The sequence below is a fragment of the Schistocerca piceifrons genome, chromosome 3, assembly GCF_021461385.2.
Source record: "Schistocerca piceifrons isolate TAMUIC-IGC-003096 chromosome 3, iqSchPice1.1, whole genome shotgun sequence".
NCBI classification, from domain to species: Eukaryota; Metazoa; Arthropoda; class Insecta; order Orthoptera; family Acrididae; genus Schistocerca; species Schistocerca piceifrons.
In genome coordinates, this window is record NC_060140.1 from 868,738,920 (window position 1) to 868,758,568 (window position 19,649).

Here is a 19,649-nt window from a genome sequence, read left to right on the forward strand (position 1 = left end):
CTACCATGATGGTACCACTCTTTATCTTCATTTACAATCAGTTAAACACACAAGGCTGCGTTCCAGAATTTTTAGTAATAATCATTTAAAGAATGCAGACCTTGTTAATGACCTCTCATTTTGGTTTATATGTAAAGGATTCTGTACACATATGAAGCTGTATATTACCCTACAAACAAAGTTCTGACTGGAGTTAAATCATGGTGATAGCTGGTTCTCTCACACATCCGAAGACTCGTTTGATGCAGCTCTCCATGCTATTCTGGTGGTTTCAGTTGCCTGAGACTGCAGTCATGTGTGTGAGCATATATGTGTGTGTATATATATATCGACCTGCCAGCGCTTTCGTTCGGTAAGTCACCTCATCTTTGTTTTTATATATAATTTTTCCCACGTGGAATGTTTCCCTCTATTTTTTTATATATATATATATATATATATATATATATATATATATATATATATATATAATGTGACTTACCAAACGAAAGCGCTGGCAGGTCGATAGACACACAAACATACACACAAAATTCAAGCTTTCGCAACCAACGGTTGCTTCATCAGGAAAGAGGGAGGGAGAGGGAAAGACAAAAGGATGTGGGTTTTAAGGGAGAGGGTAAGGAGTCATTCCAATCCCGGGAGCGGAAAGATTTACCTTTGGGGGAAAAAAGGACAGGTATACACTCTCTCTCTCGCGCGCGCACACACACACACACACACACACACACACACACACACACACATATTTGTAAGCCACTTCCGACCAGTCACATGGTGGATGTATTAGTAAAGAAATTATTAAAAAGTTATTTTATCCTCACCAGTGCCTTCTTCTGATGTGCATGTCCATCCCACCTTTGTCAGAAAAGTGTTCCCACATCCAAATTGTGTAACTGATGAATAAGTATGGAAAAAATTGGGGAGAAAAAAGTAATTATGGCACAACTTTAGTAAAAAAAGAAAAGGATCAGTTAATACTGCACTTTCTGAGACATCAAGGAATCATTTTAGTATTGGAGGCAAGTGTGAGGAATAAAACTGTAGAGGGAGACCAAGGGATGGATACAGTAAGCAGGTTCAAATGTATGTTGGTTGCAGTAGTTACTTGGAGAAGATGCTTGCATGTGGTGAGCTGCAGCAAAGCAGTGTTAGGACTGAAGACCACAACAAAAGGTGTTGATATAGTTGTGCTGTAGTAGGGGATGACGTGGGAGAGTTGGCTGTAGCATGGAATACAGAGTAAAACATTTTTGAATAGGTCTTTAAGAGAGGAAATGAATTACCGAATAAAAAATACAGGGTGCCATTTAAAAAAGTCATACCGCTGTTCATATCTTTGTTAATAACAAAGCTACAACAAAGGCAATCATGCTGATTGATGTTCCCTTGATGGCTAAAGAACATTTGCTTGAAACATTTTGTAATTTGCATCCGGACAAACAGTTATTTAGGGTGGTCAAGATAAGTGGTACACCCTGTATAAAGTGTGGGTGAAATTTTGAAATCGTTTTGGCTGGTCAGTGTGTTTTACCACTGCTTGCAGGGTAACACCCTTTAGGTAACTACAAGCCAACCAAGCCTCATTCCAATCTGAGTTTCCCAATTCATGCCCTCCCCCTGTAAGAAGCATGCTAGATGATGTATTTCAATAGCCAACCTCTATTCTCTTCCTTAGTTACAAGCTAAAACCTACATTTCAGATGTACTACCTACAGCTGTGACATGGAAATTTCGAGAAAAGCAATTACAGGTGAGTGTCCCAGCTGAGCGCTGACCAATTTGTGACTGACTGCTCATCTCGGTGTGTCCTCATAGTTACAGCTTCCCTTAAAGGAAAGTGCCATGGCTAATAGTCCAGGCTTACAATAGGATCATAAACCAAAGTTAACAAATTGGTATACTGGCAGAGATTAAATGTTTTCTTTTTTCCAGATTATGAATTTGAAAGAGAAACAAAATAATAACAGTATAAAAGGGAAATTCCGATGAGAAATTTGTTACACACACTAGATTAAAGGAGGATAAGAACCACCTTGGTTCATACACGAGAAAGATGCCCTCTTCTGTTCTTACCTTCAGAAGGTGCAGTGCCCAGTACAGCACATAAAAGTACATAAAAAAATTAAACAAAAACCAGTAATGCTATCTTTTGGAACCACAGGTTTATATAGGGCAAAGAAGACGAATTTGTTAATGGAAGTTGGAGAGGATGGGCTGGTTGCTCAGGACTCGATCAGGTAATACATTAACATGTAAAAAGGCAGCCACTGTAATACACTTCTGTAAAGTATTACCCATTGGGGAGGGATTACTTGGTTCTAAAAGCTAAGAATAATGCTTGAAGGGCCAATTATAAAAGGTAGGTGGAAGGTAGACATATAAAAGCCTCGGGGAGTGTAAGGACACCCAACTCAATGCTACCACTCCATATTTTTTCTGGCTTTCTTCATATAATAAGTCAACGTTGAAAAGGTTGTGAGAGAATGGTGCAAGGAACTGACCAATTTGGGTTCTCAGAGTGGTGTCTACCCGGGCTGTAAGAACTAATGGCTGATTGTAGATTGCCTGGCTTTTGCAGATGACATGGCACTGACTGCTGATTCTCTTGAAATGGCAACAATGCAGGTAAACTGCCTCAGAAAACAGGCAGCCAAAGTGGGTGTTCAAGTGTCGCTGGAGAAAACAGAGTTCTTCACCAACATCAAAGAAGCTAACAGAGAGATGTTACTAGACCAGGGAAACATCAAAAGACTGAGAAGTTTAAGCACCTCTGTGAATGCATTGAACCCAACCTATCAGAAAAAACATTATCCATGAGAGTCAACAAGTTGGAACCAGCCTATCGACTGACTGAGAAAACCTACAACTAAAAAAGGCCTGTCACGCAACCTGAAACTTAAGCACTACACATCAGTCATATGACCAGAAGCCCTGTATGCCACGGAATGTCTTTCCATAAACTGGAGAGGTCTGATGGAGAAATTGGAAGTCAGAGAGAGGAGAATCCTCAGGAAGATCCTAGGCCCAGTAGAAGAAGATGGGAATTCAGAAGGTGACATAACTGAGAGCTCTATGAACATATTGAGAGGGTCTGTGACTGTGCTAGAAAAAGAAGGGTAGCTCTCTATAGTCATTTTGCAAGATTGCCTCCAAACAGATTGACCGACCGTCTGTTCACCTTCTGGCAAAAGAAGAAGGTTCACACCACTTGGCTGACAGAAACTGAAAAGGACATTAAAGAATTGGGAATAACTGATCTCAAGAACAGATAGTCTGTGAGACGTACCCTGAAGAAAGCCCGAGCGTTTCAGGAAAAGCCGAAGGGAAGGTACTCCCTGACCAGAAGAAAGGAAGGAGTTACATCGGCAGTGGGTGTGACAGTACTGGGCAAATATTAAAGCCCAACAGTTGAACAAGCATGGTCCAAAGTAGACCTGTTCGAAACACTCAGAAGAAGAAATCAACTAATAGGCCTAACATGAAAGACTAACTCAGCATGTCAGCATGTATTTATAACAGCAAGGGGGGAGGCGGGGGGGACCACTTCTTTGAATCAGAATTCGTAGTGCATCTGACAAACTATGAAATAAAAGATCTGTCAGGACAGTGAATTGTATTGAAACCCAGATTTTGTCAGTTAGTTTCACGCATTTGATTTGTTTCAGTAATCATTGAGACTGAACAAGTATGACATGTTTTTCAGATATTTTTCTACATGTAACAACATGTCATCATAATGATACTTCCAACATGAGTTAAAAAATAAATTGGTCACTACTGTCAGCATTATTGCTCTTCCTACTGTTACTGCTAGAATGGTTACTTTTATGACTGTTGTTCTTTTGCAGTTGCAAGATCAGAAGCAGATTGGTAGCTGGAGCACAAAAAGCAGACTGACATCACCTGTAATATACGACAAAGCAAACAAACAGTATGTGGGTGTGTTTCACTATAACCAAATCCGGACGTGGACAGAGAATGATGATAGGTTGGATAAAGCAAATAAAATAAAGGTAGGGTCATTAAAATTTCTTTTCTTAATTTGGTACTCATTTTAGTAATACTGTAAGTGTAAGGTATAAAACACTAATGTTTAAATGTTTTTCAACTTAGTTTCAGGAACCCATAAACTGCATTTTGTCATCTTCTGAAGAAAAACCTCCCATTGTTCTTTTCAAAAATGGTCGTGTGTTACCATTAGATGCTGTTTTGCAAAAAAGGAAAGAAGACACCCAAAAGCCAGTTTTGGCATCAGATGAAGAAATTGAAGATTCCTATATTATATCCTCTGAAGGAAGAAATTACGTCACTTTTTTAGCACGTAACTCAAAGGTATGACAGTCATAGTAACAGTTAATTTGAAGTGTGATTGAATCTTAGAACAAAATAGTGTCCTTGTACAAAAATGATGGAATGCTGGTGTTATGATTTTGGGAAACTAAGGCTAACTATTACAGATTTGGAAAAAAAATATAACATATTAATTCATTTCAGCACTGATCTGAAGTGAAATGTAGCATTTTAACTGTTGAGTGTTATTAGAGTGGATTAGATATTATGGAATCTGAACCTTTTTTCCATGTGTTGTTTGAATACTTTCTGCTTTTGGCTAGAACTAGGAAATCTGACATGCACTTCTGAATTTTACAAAGTTACTGTTGCACATACCTAAAATAAGGCCAGGTAAGAAAGTAACCCTAGTCAAAAAAATATAATCAGGAAATACTTGAAAAATTATGATTTGCCAGTGTGTGGCATTCTATGTTTCTGGAGTTCTAAGTTATAGATTTCTGGTTTGCTTGTGCCCACCACTAAAACTAAAATCATAATACAGAAGAAATAAGTCAGAAGTAAGTGAAACACTGATTAAATGCAGCAATATCAGAAGTAGAAAAAGAAGTTGTTTATTAGCAGCAGCAGCAGCAGCAAGGCCAGTTTCTTAGTTCATCAAATAACAGAAGGAAGAGCAATGCACCTTCTCAGAAATCCAAAGGAGAGGTAAAGTAAACTTTCTAGGCATTGCATGTTGATATTTCAGTGAGTCATGATGAGCACTCCGAAAGATTTCACAAAGGACTGTAACTAGTGAGTATTTGCCACACTCCAGATCCAGGGGCTTGGATTTTAGTGTCTCATTAGGATATCATATGATGATTTAAGAAAAATGAAAAAGAAAATAAATTAACTGCAGTGGGTGGGATTGATTTTTTTTAAATACTCTATATGATGTCTTAGGTTAAGGTCCAAGAAATCACATGTTTGAGCCATTCATCCTGGTGGACACTCGTTTGCGGATAATCAGAAAAAAAAATAAAAAAAAAAATTGGAATTTCACATGATGCTGTTTAACATTAAAAATAGTAACCACTTATGGACTGGTTGAAGAAAAAAAAAAGTACTATAGTATTTAAGTTACTGACTCGGGTGGATGGTTTGAATCTCGTCAAGCAATGGAAACTTTTTTATTTTTTTTTAAATCTTTGTCAAAATGACTTTGGTCACTATTTTTATGCAATTAATTGGTTTACAAACAATTTTTTTAAATTTGTATTTCCTTGTCACATCGTTGTAATCAACTTATTAACTTCTTCAATTCCTCTTATTTTTTCTTCTTATATTTATTTTTCACTTGGAATACTTATGCATGTGAATTTAATTACTTTTATTTATCTGTCTTAATGTTTAAACATTTGAAAATGCCGATCTGTCGATTAAAAAACAAAAGACAAAATAATCTACTGTGCAGTGGTATCAAGAGTGTATTCTTCTTTACAAGATGTACGTCTTTTTGGATTGCAATGGTCATACAAACATTTAAAATATAAATTCTTATTGTACTATGGACAAAATAACTTGGATGGTGTTTTAAAGGAAAATAGGGACTATAAGTAAAACAAATTTCAAGCAAAATGGGAAATAGAAGTAATGAATGCAGTTACATGGACAAAAATTTAAAATGATGAAATGGAAGACTTTAAGTCAAAGTTAACAATAATTGAAATCTCATTAATAGGCATTCCAAGTGGAAAAAGGCTGATACGAAGAAAAATGAAAGCAGTTGATGTATTTCATACAATGACTTACATGTGGTGACAAGGGAATGAAAAAGATTGCATTTAAACCAATTAATCGAGTAAAAATAAAGATAAAAATAATTTCGATAAAGATTTAAAAATAAAGAATTTCAAAGTGCATAACAAAGTGTGAAACCAGAATCTTCTACATGTGAGGTCATTACCTTAACCATTGCCGTGTACAACTGGTCTGTAAATTGTTACTATTTGTAGTGAAATTTTGAATTTTTTTTTTCATTGATTACTCGCTAATGAGGGCCCACCATGGTGAATGGCTGCAGGGAGTGATTCCATGGACCTTAACATACATCACCATATAGATTATTTCAAAAAGTCAATTCTACTTCTGGGACCGCTCCTTGTAAGTAACTGTCAAAGGATGCACAATTGGCTTTGGATGAAGAAAAATCCATTTTCATTTAGCTTTTACAGGCTCATACAATATGTGATCAGAAGCATCTGGACACCCCCCAAAACATGCATTTTTGCATATTAGGTGCATTGTGCTGCCACCTACTGCCAAGTACTCCAAATTAGCAACCTCAGTAGTCATTAGTCATCGTGAGAGAGAGAGAATGGCGTGCTCTGCTGAACTCATAGACTTCAAACGTGGTCAGGTGATTGGATGTCACTTGTGTCATACGTCTGTATGCGAGATTTCCACACTCCTAAATATCCCTAGATCCACTGTTTCCAATGTGATAGTGAAGTGGAAATGTGAAGGGACACGTACAGCACAGAAGTGTGCAGGTTGACCTCATCTGATGACCGACAGAAGAGGCTCGTAATGCGTAATAGGCAGACACGTATCTTGACCATCACACAGGAATTCCAAACTGCATCAGGATCCACAGCAAGTACTATGACAGTTAGGCGGGAGGTGAGAAAACTTGGATTTCATGGTCGAGCAGCTGCTCATAAGCCAAACATCATGCCGGTAAATGCCGAATGCCTCGCTTGGTGTAAGGAGTGTAAACATTGGACGATTGAACAGTGGTAAAACATTGTGTGCAGTGACGAATCGTGGTACACAGTGTGGCAATCCATTGGCAGGGAATGGGCATATCGAATGCCCATTGAACATCATCTGCCAGCGTGTGTAGTGCCAACAGTAAAATTCGGAGGCGATGGTGTTATGGTGAGGTTATGCTTTTCATGGAGGGGGTTTGCACCCCTTTCTGTGTTGCATGGCACTATCGTGGCACAGACCTACATTGATGTTTTAAACACCTTCTTGCTTGCCACTGTTGAAAAGCAGTTCGGGGATGGTGATAGCATCTTTCAACATGATCAAGCACCTGTTCGTAATGCACGACCTGTGGTAGAGTGGTTACATGACAATAACATCCCTGTAATGGACTTGCCTGCACAGAGTCTTGACCTGAATGCTATAGAACACCTTTGGGATGTTTTGGAACGGCGACTTCGTGCCAGGCCTCACCGATTGTCATCGATACCTCTCCTCAGTGCAGCACTCTGTGAAGAATGGGCTGCCATTCCCCAAAAAAACCTTCCAGCACCTGATTGAACATATGCATTTGATAGTGGAAGTTGACATCAAGGCTAAACACCATAATGAATTCGAGCATCACCGATGGAGGGCGCCACGAACTTGTAAGTCATTTTCAGCCAGGTGTCTGGACACTTTTGATCACATAGTGAATATGTTGAGGCATTATGTTGTGATTCGTTAATGGTTAGAGACCCTAAGGTGAACAGACAGTTCGTTGTAAAGGTAATTATATGTACTGAATGTATTTTTAAGAAGTCTTTTTATTATTAATCACTTGCTCCTGAATGCTGACAGTCATGTGCGATAGTGTGCATTTGCATAATGAATGTTGAATGTACCCTGTAGTTCCATGAATAGGTTTACCTCAGTTGCAGAAAACATAGTCAGGTAACCTGCTTCTCAATATATTAAGAATAAAACGTGAATGAAATACAGTAATTAAGTTGTTCCTTAAGTTTCATAACTTGATATCTTCTGTCTGAACCATGCAGATACTCAAATTCAGGCTAATGTTAGGTGCCTGTGAACAAAATTGGATCCCTTTGTAGCACATCACTTCAAAAGCTCCTGTTGTTTTCCATTTTTTTCTACATAAACTGAAATTTAGGTATGTATCTCAGAACTACTTTTCATTCTGAAAAACCAATCAAATACAAAGAGCTACAGTAAGAAACTTCAGGATTATGCCTAGTGAATCAGCATGTTCAGAATGGGGTCATATCTACTGAATAAACATTGTAAGGAAACCTTTGTGTTCAAAAATTGTTGATTGATTCTCTGTAAAAGGAGTACAACTAAACTGGCATATGACACACTGCATTTTTCCTGTACAGCACAAGAACTGACCTTCATTGCAGTAGTAATGTACGAGAGAAGACAATAAGTAATTAAATAAATACAGTTTAGCAAATGTTCCATTTAGTTTATTTTAATGTTACTGGGATCATTTGTACAGTTAATCATCAGTTTGTAATGCTTCGAGAATTTCGGGGTAAATTCTAGAAACACATGGCTCTCCACCATCTCGAACACCCGATATTTTAATGACGAGGGTGAGAGAGCCTTTTTACTGCGCCACACATATCTGTGTGTGCAGGAGGGACAGCTGTCACGAGAAGCCAGGAGCTGCGTCAGATGAGCGGCCCCGACAGGTGGTTACCAGTAGCGCCTTGGAATTTACATCAAAAAGTCAAAGAGTGTTTGTATAACATACCGTGGTTTGTGGTGTCATGAGGATTGTTACAGAGACAGATGAAGCGTGTATTGTATAGAGACTCTTACTTCATGTCTTGGCTCTGTATGAGGCAGCATGTATGTAATTGTATGGGTGGTTTGTCGATTCTTACGTTTATCTTGGAACCAGTTGGCTTGCTGGAGCTTGTACGGAATAATTGTTACTTTGGAGATGAGAGCTGAAAATATATTGTTGTTGAACCGAAAATATTCTAGAGTACATGATTTTTATTTATATATATATATATATATATATGTTTCACTCGCGGATTGCGTGAGGGAAAAACAACTGTCTGAACGCCTCAGTACGAGCTCTAATTTCCCTTATCTTTGAATAGTGGTCATTGCGCGATTTGAAAGTTGGTGGTAATAATATATGCTCTACATCCTCGGTGAAGGTCGGATTTCGGAATTTAGTGAGCAGCCCCTTCCATTTAGTGCGCCATGTAATTGAAAGTGTGTCCCACTTCAAACTTTCTATGAGATATGTAACGCTCTCACGATGGCTAAATGCACCTGTCAAGAATCTTGCCGCTCTTCTTTGGACCTTCTCAATCTCTTGAACCAGACCCATCTGGTAAGTGTCCCATACAGACAAACAATACTCTAAGACTGGATAAACTAACATATCGTAAGCTATTTTCTTTATTGAAGGACTGCATCGGTTTGGATTCTACCAATAAACCACAATCTAGAGTTCGCCTTACCCATTACTTGTGTAATCTGGATCATTCCATTTGAGATCATTTTGAATAGTCACACCAAGATACTTGAAGGATGTCAGCGCTTCCAAAGACTGGGCATTTATTTTGTACTCATACATTATGCGCAGTAGGTTACACTTACTAAGATTGAGAGATAACTACCAGTCATTACACTACGCGTGTGTTTTCTGCAAATCCTCATTGATTTGTTCACAACTTTCGTGTGATGCTACTTTACTGTAGACTACAGCATCATCGGCAAACAGTCTAATGCTGCTGTCAATACCATCAACCACATTGTTTATGAAAATCGTAGAAAGCAGCGGACCTATTACGCTGCCCTGGGGCACACCTGAAGTTATGCTTGTTTCTGTTGAAGTCACCCCATTCAGGACGATATACTGCTCCCTGTTTGTTAGAAAACTTTCTATCCAACTGCATATGCCATCAGATAGACTGTAAGTGCGCACTTTTTGGATAAAGCGACAGTGCAGAACTGAGTCAAACGCCTTTCAAAAATCGGGAAATATGGCATCAACCTGGGAGCCATTATCGTGCACAAAGAGGGCCAGCTGTGTCTCACATGACCGCTGTTTCCTAAAACCTTGCTGGTTTCTGCTGATGAGCTTCTCAGAGTCTAGAAAGGTCATTATGTCTGAACACAAAATATGTTCCATGAATTCTATGATTTCAAGAATAGAGAGTTGGTTAATATTATTCCCTTTAACCTGATACAGTCTTTGGAGAAGAATTAAACAGTGAGAGCGACTTAGCTGATTACCTAAAGAAGAGGATCGGCTGCGCGCAAGTGTATGAGTCAACTGGAAGAGACGTGAGCTGCGCAACCCAACACAGCACTGTCTCTTGTCATTCAAGAAAGCGTTAGAACATGGCGACCAAGTGAGAGGACTCAAAGAGAAAGGGAAATTGTAAGCCAAAAACGGGAAGAAGATATTTGAGTTGCCATAGCAACCAGGCATAACAAGACTGAGAAACTGTTTCGAGTAATTGCGTTGTGTCTACTGGACCAAAGGAAGAAATTTGTGAAAGCAACATAACGTAAGACGGTAGAAGGTAATAATGTCAAAAGAATGGAGGGAAGATGTCAACTTTTCAATTAAGATGATTTGGGTGTGGGGAGGAAGCAATTCTCACACACGCAGTAACCAGCCACTGACGTCGACGCAGTAACCAGCCACCGACGTTGACTGCAACGGCTGCTGTTCACCGTTGCTGACTTCGTGTCCACTCGCCGACATCGACACCGCAACCAACGTTCGACACTGCCGGCACCTGTGCTATTCACCGCAGCATAAAACTCTACACTGGGTGAGCGAACAACAATAATTGTTTGAGTAGGGGGGAAAAAAAGAAACTGTTCAAAGACTATATTACTGTAGCTAGTACATTTAGATGTGAAGTTGTTTTAGATGATCACTAGGTCGAAAATCAATAGGGATATGGATAGCATTAAAAAAACTGGGGAAACTTCAGAACTAGCCATGGTTACGACAGTGAGTAAGGAGGCACCAGACTGGTCTGAGGTAGTGAATTTACTTAAAGCCCAGAGAGCAGATTCAGCGGCTTTAAGGAAAGAACTAAGTGATCAGAATGCTTCATTAAGAAAAGAACTAAATGCTAAGTTAGATGCTCAAAGAGCAGATTTAAATGCTCAAAATTCTTCTTTAAGACAAGAACTAAGTGATCAAAGTCTTAAGTTAGATTCAGTAAATACACAATTGAACATCAAAATTAGAAGCTCAGAGTGATGTTTTAAGTAGCCAAAGCGGAATCTTGAACAGTCAAGCAGCCAATATAATTTTGTTAAAGACTGAATTTGACTCTAAATAATAAGGTACAAAATCTGAAATTGGATTTAAAGAGTGAACAAACCAGTTCTTTGAATACTCACATTGAACAACTACTCACTGAGTTTAACCAAAGAAAGAATGAGCAATTTCAGGATTTAACAAAAAAATTAGAATTTGACATTGAAGATAAATGTAATAATATAGAAATGGAACTTGTTGAAAAATTAGGATCATTTCAGCGTGTATCCAATGTTACATTCGATGTTGTAAAGCAGAGGTTGTGCACCCTGAAAGAGAGTGTTGAGAAACAGGATAAGCTGATTCCTATAGTCCAATCACAAATTGCATGCGTCAACATGCAAGTAAATAATGTAGAACAAAATTTCAAAGAAAAAATAGTCAACTTTGACATTATAAATGTAAGTAATCTGGCAGAACCATTTGAGCGAATTATAGATCGAGAAATTTCTGAGAGTATAATCTCCGTAAACGTTGCAACTGTTGCTTTTTCCAAACAGAATGATACTAACAAGGTTATAGACAACTTGTGCAAGAAATTCAAACTTGTCCATGACACAGTTGGAAACAGAATAACTTTATCTGATGTTGTGTTACCTAGTAAAGTGGTGATTGTTTTTCTGTTGGGAGACTTTCACTGAAAATGTAAAGAGAAGTACTGGTTTGCTCTTGCTCAAGTGAGGTTAATGTCAGATCCATGGGATCCGGGCGGAGTCACATCTGTTCCCCAGGGACGTTAACATTCTGTGTTAACGGGCAGAGTGACGACCGTCGGTTCCTGAATTGTTTTCGGTGTTGCTTCCACATTAGTTTTCCTACATCTAATTCTCTTCAAATCTTCAACTATTCTGTAATCTATTCATAACCTCTTAAACTATCCTATCATGTTAGTATTTAAGTGACCAAATATGAAGATCCGTATTGTGAGGGCTATGGTATTTCCAGTTGTGATGTATGGATGTGAGACCTGGACCATTAGAAAGGCCGAACGGCGAAGAATTGACTCCTTCGAATTGTGGTGTTGGAGGAAACTTCTTAGAGTTCCATGGACTGCAAAGAGAACCAACAGATCAATATTGGAGCAAATTAAACCAGATTTCTCCCTGGAAGGTCTAATGTTAAAACAAAAGCTGACCTACTTTGGACACACAATGCGAAGGCATGCCTCGCTGGAAAAAAACATTAATGCTGGGGAAGATTGAAGGAACTAGAAGAAGAGGACGTCAGAGGATGAGATGGATCGATGGCATCAAAGAAGCAATGTGTTCCAACCTGGAAGGTCTACGGGAGAAGGTGCAATACAGCAAAAAGTGGCGTGATTTGGTTCCTGGGGTCACGAAGAGTCGGAACCGACTAAACGAATAGAGAGAGAGAGAGAGAGAGAGAGAGAGAGAGAGAGAGAGAGAGAGAGACCAAATATGACTACAAGAAGATTGTGACTAATTTAAGAGAATCACGAAGAAACAGTGATCTGTAAACGTAAAATGAAATGAACAGAATAATATTCTGGTAGAATGTGTAATGTGATGGTACTATGTAAACAGAGTGACTTTAAGACTGAATGAACTGAATAGAATATTAGATTTAAGAATAATATAATATGAGGTGACTAATGAAATAACTATCTTATCGTAGTGTATAATTTTCTATTTTTATAGAACATTTATACCTTTTATGAGATGTGGTGTAGATGGGAGGGTTTGTATCAATCTTGAAAGGGGTGGGTAGTGTAGGTAAAGACATGACTTACACTACACACACACACACACACACACACACACACACACACACACACACACACCACACCTTTCAGATAACCCTCATGAACAAGTGTGACTGATTCTTCACCATTTGCCGTGCTATAGATGTAGCTAAAATTTTTCTTCGGGGGCTTCAAAGGTGAAGGTGAGAATGTCCGTTCTGCAGGAGACGTTTAACATCATACCTCCCTCCGGCTTCTCACTCATGTACTGCCGAAGTAGGGATCCTGGGGAAGAGAGTGGGAAGGGTTTTCCTGTCTTTGAGGCTATCTTCTTTTTCTCCTTCAATCTTAGCAACCATCTCTATTTTTTCCTTTCTTACTTGTCATCTGAGTACTGGTCTATCTTTCCCTTTTTCCATATGCGTATACTTCTATTGCTGAAGTCCTTCTCATTCTCCGTGGTTTCCTTAACCTTCAACTTATTTCACATAAGTAGGCCGAAGAATCAGGCTGCACAAACACACATCGACATACACACAAGATTACACTTAGACAGGGGACTGATGACCTCAGATGTTAAGTCCCATAGTGCTCATGGCCATTTGAACCATTTGAACACTTAGACGCAAACATGAAAATTATGGGCTAGAAACCTGAAGCGATGTCAGAACTGCTACGGGATGGAGAGCAATAAAGACATATGTACATTTGAGTAGATGCACATATTGTATGGTTGATATATGACGGTTCTGCATCATCCCTTTCTTTTAATCTTTTGTCACTTCTTATATATTTATACGTAGGTATAAGAACAGAGACAGTTCTACATCCCACAAGGAAGTGTGAGAAATGAAGGAGAGCAGAAACTAAGGAAGAACTAATGAGCATAAGCCGGGGAGGAACGAATGGTGATGATTATTTTGGAATATCAGTTGAATATTTATTCTAATGGTTTGTAGGGGAAGTATAGAATAAAGAAAGGTATGATATATTGAATTATATGTAATATGAGGTCTGCTGAAAGCGTAGAAGTTGAGAAGTTATGGAGGGCGCTAGGACATCAAATAAGGTACCCAGAGGTAAGAGTGAAGTGTGAAGTAGAACTGAATTTTGCCAGGTAATATTTAGCGACAGTACACACAAATATGTATACTAGGCAATGAACCATGGGGCCTACTCACAAAGGATAAGGGGGGCCGCACCCAGCTTTTATTAAATGAAGAAAAAGGCAGATAGGCAGACCGAAGAGAGGCTGACCTATACTGTGCGGGCAGGGGCACCAAGAAGGGGATTGACCTGTACCATAGAATATAGGAATAAGAAAGAGGCGTACCTACCAAAGCGGAAAGAGGTAGTGCGTCCATAGGATCAACCCGGAGATAAAGTATAGGTACTGTGCCTAAAGGGAAGGACAGTATCATGACAGAAGTCACCCAGTTTTATAGAGATTATTCTGATAAGTTTGGATTCTTTACATCGGCAGCGTTATTAGGAGTTACGAGTGTCAGAAAGAACACGTTCATTTTTTTTCTCCAGAGTTTCTTCCAGACTACAAGTTACTGTAGGAAATGAGACTGTTAAGTACTAAAGAAAAGGTAGTTTAGAGAATTATACTAAAGGATGAGGCAATCAATAGTCTTTGCCACCTGGAGTTTGTGATTGGAAATAAAAAATGCTGTCAGCACAATTCCTAGATGTAAAAGTACTAACTCCAACATCGGGTGAAATGCTCAGATAGTTATTGTCGAAACGAACAAAAACAAGAAAAGGAAAATCTAAGTATTAAGTACACAAGGACTAAAAGAGATATATTGTATATTGATTGAAATATAAATTAGTGTTGTGATAGATATTAATGTACATGATGAATATGTGTAAAATATTGCGTGTTCGAGCTAAGGGAGGGAAATGTAGTGATTCGAGGATTTCGGGGTAAATTCTAGGAACGCTTGGCTTTCCACCATCTCGAACACCCGATATTTTAATGATGAGGGTGAGAGAGCCTGTTTACTGCACCACACTCGTCTGTGTGTGTAGGAGGGACAGCTGTCACGAGAACCCAGGAGCTGCATCAGACGAGCGGCCCTGACAAGTGGTTACCAGCAGTGCCTTGGAATTTACATAAAAAAGTCAAAAAGTGTTTGTATAATGTTCTGTGGTTTGTGGTGTCATGAGGATTGTTACAGAGACATATGAAGTATGTATTGTATAGAGACTCTTACTTCATGTCTTGGCTCTGTATGAGGCAGCACTTATGTAATTAAATTGTATGGCTGTTTTGTCGATTCTGACATTTATCTTGGAAGCAGTTGGCTTGCTGGAGCTTGTACAGAATAATTGTTACTTTGGAGATGAGAATTGAAAATATATTGTTGTTGAACTGAAAAGATTCTATAAGTACATGATTTATTTCAAGAATAGAGAGCTGGTTAATATTATTCCCTTTAACCTGACACAGTCTTCGGAGAAGAATTAAACAATGAGAGCAATGTATCTGATGACCCAAAGTAGAGGATCAGCTGCACACGCTACATATGAGTCAATTGGAAGAGACGTGAGCCGCGCAACCCAACACAGCACTGTCTCTTGTCGTCCAAGAAAGTGTCAGAAGTTGTATGGAATGAGTCACTTTATATTCATATGTACCATATTTTATGGACTCTAAGGTGCTACAGACTGTAGGACACATCGTAATTTTTAAGCAGTTAAAAAAAAAAAAAAAATTCTATTTTTATTATTAGATTGCAAAGCAAGACGAAAAGAATTCTTAATTATAAAACTGAACTGACCTTTCAAATCCCTGAAAATAGTCATCTTCTAGTTTTAGCTTTTTTTTCTTTCAGTCCTCTGTTTGCACATTTAGTCTTCCTCTTTTTTTCAGTTCTTCTTTACTAGACCGCCAATTGTGAAAATTTTTTTTTTTTTCCTGTTGGTGGAAGGCTGAAACGCTGATCAGTTGCTCTGTTTCCAACTACTTCTGTGTATGCTATTACTTTCAATTTTAGTCCTCATCATATGATTACCATTTATTTTTTCCCATTACGAAACTAGCTACCAACAAAAACTTACTGTTACCGAAAACCTAAATCCAGGGTTGCCACAGGTTCTGGAAACAGGGAATTTCAAACACGTCAGGGAAATCAGGGAAATATCACGGAAATTTGAAAAAGCACTGCATAAATCTTGTTTTTGTCTCAGTAGATGAAGTGGTTTGTTTAGTGAGGTGTCATACATTGTCATTGGCTGGATGCAGCTGAGTACGTGCGCTGCTTCCCTACTCTCTCATTATTGCTGCTTCTCGTCTTCCTACCACTCCCCTCAGCTTGCAGTCAGTGTTGCCACTACTTCTTGTCACTAGCCTAACGGATTCCGATGACAGGCTGGGAGGCGTGAGGAGTGGTTTGTTTGGATCTGATTCTCGGAGACTGTAGATGCAGGGGCTGGAGACGGCAGTCGTGTGCATGAGTTGTGTCTGAGTGATTGTGTGAATGTGTGTGTGTGTTCTGGTTTTCTGACAAAAGCTATCGCTGAAAATTTAGTTGTAGGAGTGTGATTGTCTTTTCTGTGTGCCTGTCTGCAGCTCAGCAACCATCTTTATGGTGAGTTGTTACCCATCTTCATTATTATTGATTCTCAGAGTATTTGAAAAAGTTATCTGTTGCATACATCGATCACTTTCGTCTCATTTCATCAACATGCTATCTGTGGCTAGTGAGTAGCTGGTCACACAAGTGGATTTCCACAATGGGCCAAAACTGCAGGCCATTTCTACAATTGTCTGTAATGGATCAGGTCTGCCAGTCTGAAGCCATTCAGTTCCCACTAATGTGTAGGCCCTGCCTGTCAGAACTAGTCTCACAGATCTGCCCACAGGCTGGGTCTGTCTGTGTATGGTGTAAGGCAGGGGATTTTCATGGTTTATCCATGGACCCAGGACTGTGGTGGTCCTCAGCAGGCCAGAGGCCATCGGCAGTGGATTTCAGGAATTGCGACCGTCTCACCTCAAGGCGTTTTATAGACATTTTATTTGTTCTAGTACATTTTGGCACTTAAAATGTAGTTTATATGTTAGAAAGTATGGATGATAAGAAGAAGAAAATTGTGTCAGTCGCTGGCAGTTTGTACGCTGTGTACTCATATATTTCTTGAAAGAAAAATCATAAAATACTTGTAAAATAATAGATAAAATACAGTGGGTAATAACTGACAATAACGAACATAGTAGAATCAACATTTTATTGGCAGTCACCTACAGTCTTTGTTTACACAATTCTTCCCCACCTTATACAATTCTTTCAAGAGGCCTAATTTTTTTTCTGAAATCAGTGAAGGTGTTTTAAATTTGTCTTGGGACTCCAAGGAAACTCTTATTTTTGTCACCAAATGTGTTATGTTTTATTGAAATAAAATAACATCGGTGGTCTTAATGAAGCACACATACTATTTGACTTGCTTTCTCCAACTAAAAGCAATTATTTGCAAAAGATGTTGATGTTAGTACTTAAGATTTTTGGTCATATCAGGAAACGCCATCTCCTTGCGAGTTTTTTTTTAGATATTTCCTCGTTTGCACTATTGTTTCTTGTACTGTAGCTGCGAAGACAGATTGCCAATTTATGTCTTAAGTTATCCTTGAGATCTCAAAATTTGTCAGGGAAAAATGCTAAAACTTGTCTGGAACTCAGGGAATTTCATGTGGGGAAACATGTGGCAACCCTGGTACCACTTTCAGTTCAAGTTCACTGGCACCGTAGACTGTAATGATGCACCATAGGCTAGACAGTGTTCTGGGTGTGTGTTGTTGAGGCGGGAAGGAGACATTGTTAGCAAGCTTGTGAATCCCTGCAAAACTCGTGTTCGTCACATTGGTGCACTGCTGTTGCTGTTTTAATCCAGTGTTGCCAAATAGAGATAGGTTTCCCGTGGCATTGAATATATGGCCATTTTTAAGACCACCGGGAATTTAAATCAAACACTGGAAATTTTATATTAATTTTGAGTAAGATGCACTGGAATTTTGGAGGCAATTTTTCAAAGAAAAGAGTGCATCTTACAGTCTCAACGGTATGGCTACATGCTGACCATTTATAAGTGCTTTTTTTTCAGCTGTAAATTAATAATTCTTACTCACCACTGTATACAAATCATGTAAATAAATGTCAAGGAGAAACTTTTTCGGTTTTCAAATTTAACTCCAGTGTCTGCCAGACATTTTACGTTATTGAACAGGTGATTAAAAACTTTGGTAGCAGAGTAGTGGTCCCTTTTTGGGCTGAAGTCTACCTTAATGTGGAATAATGAATGTAATTTTTTCTTCTGCTTTGTAGCTAAGTACATCATTGTTCCTTTTCAAATATAGTGAGTTATTTTCAACAAACTTCATGAGAGAGTACCCATACACTGTGAAGCAGTAGTCAAAAATACCTAATTCCTTAAACAGATGTCCACAAAATAATCATGGATGAAAGCCAATATTATGCCTTCAGCTTTTTGTACAATGAAAACTAAATTTCTTAAACTTGAGTTTTTCCATAATGTTATTCTATGTGAAATATGTTAACATAACAATTTATCAGTTTCCAAGATTTGCAATGATTGAAATTGCAAATGTGGCTGAACTGAGTTGTTCTAGGAGTTCAAGAATGTGGTTTTTCATGATTATCAACGAAATAGACACCTAAAATTTTGAGTTTTGCACCATAGTTATTACTTCTGCTCCATGTGTTATGTTGTTATGTCATGGACATAATATCATTATATGTGAATGTCACATCTTTTTGAAAACATTTGCAGAAAAACATTCTCTAATACTTTTTTGAACATTGTTTGTCATTTCTTCTGTTCCTGTATGCCTACTTGGATTTAGTACAATAAATTATCAATGTCATCTGCAAATGAACCAGTAACCAGTTCTGTTTGGCCCCCCTCTCTCTCTCTCTCTCTCTCTCTCTCTCTCTCTCTCTCTCTCTGTGTGTGTGTGTGTGTGTGTGTGTGTGTGTGTGTGTGTGTGTGTTTTTCTGCATCTGATGAAGGCCTGTCTGACAGCTTAATCTATTTTTAATGTACATTAAATGCACCCATGTGCTCCTGTGTCTGAGATTGAACCTTGTGGAATGCTTCTAAAATGTGGTGAATATATGAGGTCTGTTCAAAAAATTCTGGAACTTTGTCCACAAAATTTTTCTACGTTTACCTTTTACTTATTGTGCATGGTGTCCTTCGAAATACTGTTCTTGACATTTGATACTCTGCTCCCAGTGCTGTCTCCACTTCCGGAAGCAGTCTTGGTACGTCTATAGCTGGATTGTGCAAAAAGCCATCTGCGAGCTTTCTTTTATCTCATCAAGAGTTGCAAATCTTTGTCCTTTCAGTGTGGTTTTCAACTTCCAAAATAAAAGAAGTCCACATGGGTCAGGTCTGGAGAGTACAGAGGATGAGGCAGCACAGTGATTTAATTTTTTGTGCTGTAGTCATGCACCAAAAGCGATGAATGTACGGTTGCCTTATTGTCATGGAAGAGCTACAAACTGTCTCACCACATTTCAGGCCCTTCCGTTCTCACATTTTCTCACATGCATCGCAACATGTCCTGAT

At 38.7% G+C, this 19,649-nt stretch overlaps 1 protein-coding gene across 1 annotated transcript in view; it reads left to right on the forward strand.

The window, feature by feature from the left end:
* Positions 1-19,649, forward strand: part of LOC124789973 (nucleolar protein 11) — a 76,954-nt gene that overhangs the window by 11,478 nt on the left and 45,827 nt on the right. Inside the window, exons 2-3 of the mRNA XM_047257513.1 lie at positions 3,849-4,013; positions 4,114-4,332. Of these exons, the coding sequence (XP_047113469.1) occupies positions 3,849-4,013; positions 4,114-4,332 (384 nt within the window). The remainder of the gene's footprint in view (positions 1-3,848; positions 4,014-4,113; positions 4,333-19,649) is intronic.